The sequence below is a fragment of the Tupaia chinensis genome, unplaced genomic scaffold (genome assembly GCF_000334495.1).
Source record: "Tupaia chinensis unplaced genomic scaffold, TupChi_1.0 Scaffold000294_5, whole genome shotgun sequence".
Taxonomy (NCBI): Eukaryota; Metazoa; Chordata; class Mammalia; order Scandentia; family Tupaiidae; genus Tupaia; species Tupaia belangeri.
In genome coordinates this window covers 963,447-968,446 of record NW_006159782.1, presented here as the reverse complement: position 1 = coordinate 968,446, position 5,000 = coordinate 963,447, and the positions used below count along the sequence as shown (strand labels likewise).

Sequence of the window (5,000 nt, the reverse complement as noted above, 5' to 3'; positions counted from 1 at the left end):
GTTACTCACTAATCATTGACTCTGACTCTGAACCAGAAAAAGAAAGTTAATCTTAGAGAGCCCAATAGAATTACTCAAGGTCATATAGCTAATCAGGTTCATGGCTATGACTAGAGCCCAAAGTTAATGACTTTTTCACTAAATTAGATCCAAGAATCTTTAGTGGTAAAAAAAAAAAAAGAACTGCAAAGGACAACTTTGTTATCTGTTCAGATATATAATTCGTACTGTTTCTTCCCAGCTTCTAGCCACAGGAGGGGAAAAAAATGTCTAAAAATATGTGATGGTACCAATTTCTTCTTTTTGATATGGGTAATTAACAGCTGAAAACAAAGCTGTTAATTGCCACTCTTATCAATGGGTGGTCTTTCTGTAGGTTGTTTAGATGTGAAAAGAAATGAAGTCACAGAAGCTCTTGTTTGTTCCTTGCCTAGCCAAGTCAGCCTGGTTGGTTTATTCTGAGAGAGTGCTGGAGAGCTCTGGGCAGTGGAGACAACAGAGTGGACCTTGGTTTCTCCCAGATACTTCCCACTGACCCATGAGGTGGGCGCACACTTTTCCCCAGCATTTATCATGGCCATCAGAGGTCAAATAGCCTTTTCTTTTGGGCCTTTAAAATTGATTAACTCAGTTGGGATCCAGAAGGTAGTACAACAATAAAACGCCATACCCTCCTACCCACATGGGAGGGTTTTGAGTTCTCATCTGGAGACCTCCCTGAGTAACCTGGGCATATTACTGAACTCAAATCAGGTTCACTTGCCCAAGCACTATAAAACCAAATCATAGGTTCATGGTGTGATGAAGGAGAAAGTACAGCTTTATTGCAAAGCGCAAAGCAAGGAGCGTGGGCAGCACATGCTGAAAAGACCTGGTCTCCCCGAGATGTTCCCCATGTGTGTTTTTTTTTTGTTTTTTATTTTTTTTGCTATAGGGTGCGTGCGCTTGCCAGACAGACAGAGACAGACAGAGAGATAGAAAGCGAGAAATCACCTCCCAGGGGGCATGGCCACGCCGCAATCCCTTCTCCTCCATTCTCCTCTTGGGATCTTGGACACGCACGCACATGCGCCCGGCGTGAGTTTTAAGCCACCAGGTCCGGGACACGAACCACGCTTGGCTACATGGTAGTCCAGCGACATAGCCATTACGTTAACTGCTGCCCCCCACCCCCACCCCCATCCATTTTTAAGGGCAAATTAGAGGCAGAGGTCCCAGGCGCATTGGTTCAAGAGGGCGTGATCATCTTCTGAGCATTCTTGATTGGTGAGGCCTTAGATAATCAAATTCCTCTTCAGGTTTCTGGAGCCATTCAGCCTGGAGTCTTTGAGCTCACAACCAGCAGTTTCCAGACTACAAAATATCTTACATATTGAAATGAAAACCTTATCTTTTCTTTAAGTGAGAGTTTTAGAAGTCAAATGGCCCTCATTCATGGTCCATGTTGGTTATTATCATAACCAAAGTCTGAAGACTCACTCTTACTTTTGGCCATTACAATGTAAATGGACTTTATATTTCAAGAACCTTAGAAAATACATTGGGGGGCCTTGCTTGGTTTCAGGCATAGTGCTGTGGACAGAAGTTTGACTACTTTTTCCTATTTTTCCAAAGTCTTTTCCAGAGGGCCTAGGGGGAGTCATGCCCACAAACAATTTTTTTCCATTAACAGGATTCTTCCTACATCCTGTCCCTGGCATAGTATCTTTGAGATGTATATTTTCAACCAAATATAATATTCTTTTGCTTATCTCTTCCCAAGACACAGACCTTCCCTTTCCTTGAGATGTAGATTAAGCATTTCTTTTCTTTTCTTTTCTTTCTTTTTTTTTTTTTTTGGAGAAGTTTTTTCTATAGGGCACATGTGCTCACCAGAAAGACAGAGAGAGACAGAGAGACAGAAAGCAAGAAATCACCCCCCCCCAGGGGGGATGGCCACTGCAATCCCTTCTCCTCCATTCTCCTCTTGGGATCTTGGGCACACAGGCACACGCACCTGGCGTGATTTTAAGCCACTGGATCTGGGACTTGAACCGTGGTCAACTACATGGGAGTTCAGTGACTGCTGGACCTGATTAAGCATTTCTTTTACGAATCTTTTCCCAAGAGATAGATCTTCCTTTCCAATCACCAACCTAAAAATTGTGGAATCCACTTATAACCTACAAGCTCCTGCATCCCCATGTCCTGCCTTTTTGGGCCAGACCAATGGAATTTCTTCATTAACTTTGTCTGTCACTCTCAAAAAATCAAATAAAAGGAACCCCTGTACCTGATCACCCGGAGAAAGGCATGTTTGCCTCATCTCAGGGCCTAGGTCACTCATATTCTGCTTAGAAATAAAACACATTAATTATAAATTATTAATTTTTTGGAATTCGTTATTCTCTGTCAACAGTGCCCATGATTCAGGCTGGCTGAAGCTGGGGGTGGATTGCAGCACTGAGACTTTTTGGGTGTTGTCTTTCTGTCTCTTCCTTGCTCTTGGAAGAAATAAGTAAATAAACTTAAAAAAAGTAAAAGGGTGGGACAGGGCCAGCTGCAGCCTGGTGGTTAAGGTGACTGGATCCCACATGGCCAACTGCCTGGTTTAAGTCTCAGACCTGGTGGTTTGAAACACATTTCAGGCAGATGTGCATGCATACCCAAAATCTCAAAAGGAGGGCAACATAGAGGAGAAGGGACCATAGTGTGGCCATGCACTGTGTGTGTGTGAACTACATGTTCTAGATTCTCTTTAACTTGCATGTTCTGTAATATTCTCTAAGTCCTTAAAAAGTGCCACAAACAAAGCAGACCTCATCCTTCCCCTTCATTAGCTCAGAGTGAAATAGAATTTATAGCTTCACTTTTTCTTCTTTTTTTTAAGAGTAATTTTATTTAACTTTATTTATTTAAATTTTACCAGGGTGGGAGAGAAGGTGAGAAAGGAAGACTCCAGGTCCAAGACTTGAGCCATGTGGGAGTTCAGAGCCCTAACCGCCACGCCACCTGGCAGTCCCACAGCTTCACTTTTTCTTGATAGGAAAACTAATTACTCTAGTTCTCTCATTTGAAAAGCTGGGGTGACACCTACCTTAGAGAGCTATCTTTAAGATATGAATAATGTAGAAACAAATATACAACAACCATTTAAATACAGAATGGTACTTGGTATTATTAGCCCTGACTGAGTGGTTTCTATTGATACAGTTTCTTCAGCAACTGTGGAGGCATGTTAAGAGCCAAGCCCAGAGCACTCCTGTGCCCCTAGCCTTCCCCATCTGCCCAGTGATCACATCTGGATTTGTTTGGCCGGGTGCCTTGTGTTCATGTATCTGTGTGTCAGGAGCTGTTCTCTGTAGAGAGGAACTTGGTGTATGACCTTAACACAGCATCTGGTCTAGCTTGCCTGTCCAAAGAAATTGGCTTGTTTGAGCTGGTCAGTGCCAGGAGCTATCAGTGGGGTAGCCTCTGGTATAGCTTCTGAGTGACTTTGCTTTTAATATATACTCATTAAAATAACTCTGAAAGCAAAATAAAAAGCCATGTCCCTGTCTATCCTCCAGACTCAAGGTCTTTACCGCTTGGGGCAGAGACAGCCAGATGCCATGGCAGAGAAGAGGCCTCGTTTCCTTTCCTGTGTCCTCAGTCTTAGCCCACCCTCTTTGCCCTGTGTGACATCTCATCCCTCCTGCTCTTCTCCCTTAAGGCACATTCAGGTCCCCTGTCCTGAAAACTACCTCTTCGGGATCCTTGTACTTCTGTTTCCAAGGGGACAAACTGGAAAATACAAAGAGCATTGGGCTTAGTGTTAGGAAACCTGCACTCAAACCCTGTCTGTACCACTCACGGGGATCTGGAACTGATACGGTTTGAATGTGTCCCCCAAAGATTTGTGTGTTACAGTTTAGTTATATTGTGAAGGGATTAAGAGGGTGAAAACTTAAGGACGTTGCTATTGAGGCACGGTAACTGCTATGGCTTCCAGTGCTTTGGCAAAACCTCAGCTGTGAGGCCTTCTGACCAAGCGTCTGCGATTTCATATTGTTGGAGCACTCATTGTATCCGTGAGTGTTACAGCTTTCTATAAATTTGCTGTGGCTGAACCAAGAAAGAAGGCATATGCAGATTTCTACAGAAATTATGATTCCATGAAAGAGTTTGAAGAGATGAGGAAGGCTGGTATCTTTCAGAGTACAAAGTAATTTTGGAATGTAAAGAATGTCACTGGATTGGTGCCATGTTCCTGAAACATGAATACATGGGCTAAAGAATAGTTTCTCTTGATAAATAAACACTGTGGACAGTAAAAAAATAAAATAAAAAGAGGGTGAAAACTTAATCTGACTATGGTGTTGACATGCGGGGCCTTTGCGATTAGGATCACAGTGGGACCCCCATGATTGGCTCTTCGTGTGTGTGTAAGGAGACACAGACACATACACTCTTGCTCTGTCTCAGCATGTGATGCCTTGTGTGAGCACCCACCAGTAAGAAGACCTTTGCTACATGTGGTCCCTTGACCCTCAACTCCAAAAACCATGAGCTAAATAAACCTCTATTCTCTATAACTTACCTAGACTCAGGTATTTCTGTTATTAGCAACACGGGAGTGAAATAGTGACCTCTGGCAAGTCATGTGCTCTCTGAGCAGCCATTCTCTGCTGTTTGAGATAGACTTCTATTCCACCTAGCAGAGCCTTTGGTACCTAACAGGTACTGAGTAAGTGAGACTTTACCAGCTTTTGTGAGACTGTCATCCCAAGTCCTTTCTCTGTCCCCTGTCCCCAACCATAGTGGCTTCCAAATTCTGACTTGCTCACTATTTCCTGGTCCCCAACCATGATGCTTTTCAAAATCTGGCTTTCTTCTCTCCTGCTCAGGACCTCATCTATTCCAGCACAGTGGACATAGCCCGCAAGGTACTAATTGTCCTGCGGATCTTCCTGAGGAGGAATGAGGATGTCCAAGTAGGTGGTCTCATCCAGGGCCACTTCCTGCGGATGGTGCAGCGCCTC

General features: G+C 43.7%; 1 protein-coding gene and 1 pseudogene across 1 annotated transcript in view; both read left to right on the top strand.

The window, feature by feature from the left end:
• The window catches only part of MEI1 (meiotic double-stranded break formation protein 1), a 96,872-nt gene that overhangs the window by 69,165 nt on the left and 22,707 nt on the right, over window positions 1-5,000 (top strand). The window contains exon 21 of the mRNA XM_006150720.1: window positions 4,866-4,978. Within this exon, the coding sequence (XP_006150782.1) occupies window positions 4,866-4,978 (113 nt within the window). The remainder of the gene's footprint in view (window positions 1-4,865; window positions 4,979-5,000) is intronic.
• LOC102488389 (cytochrome c oxidase subunit 6C-like) lies at window positions 3,960-4,279 on the top strand (annotated as a pseudogene).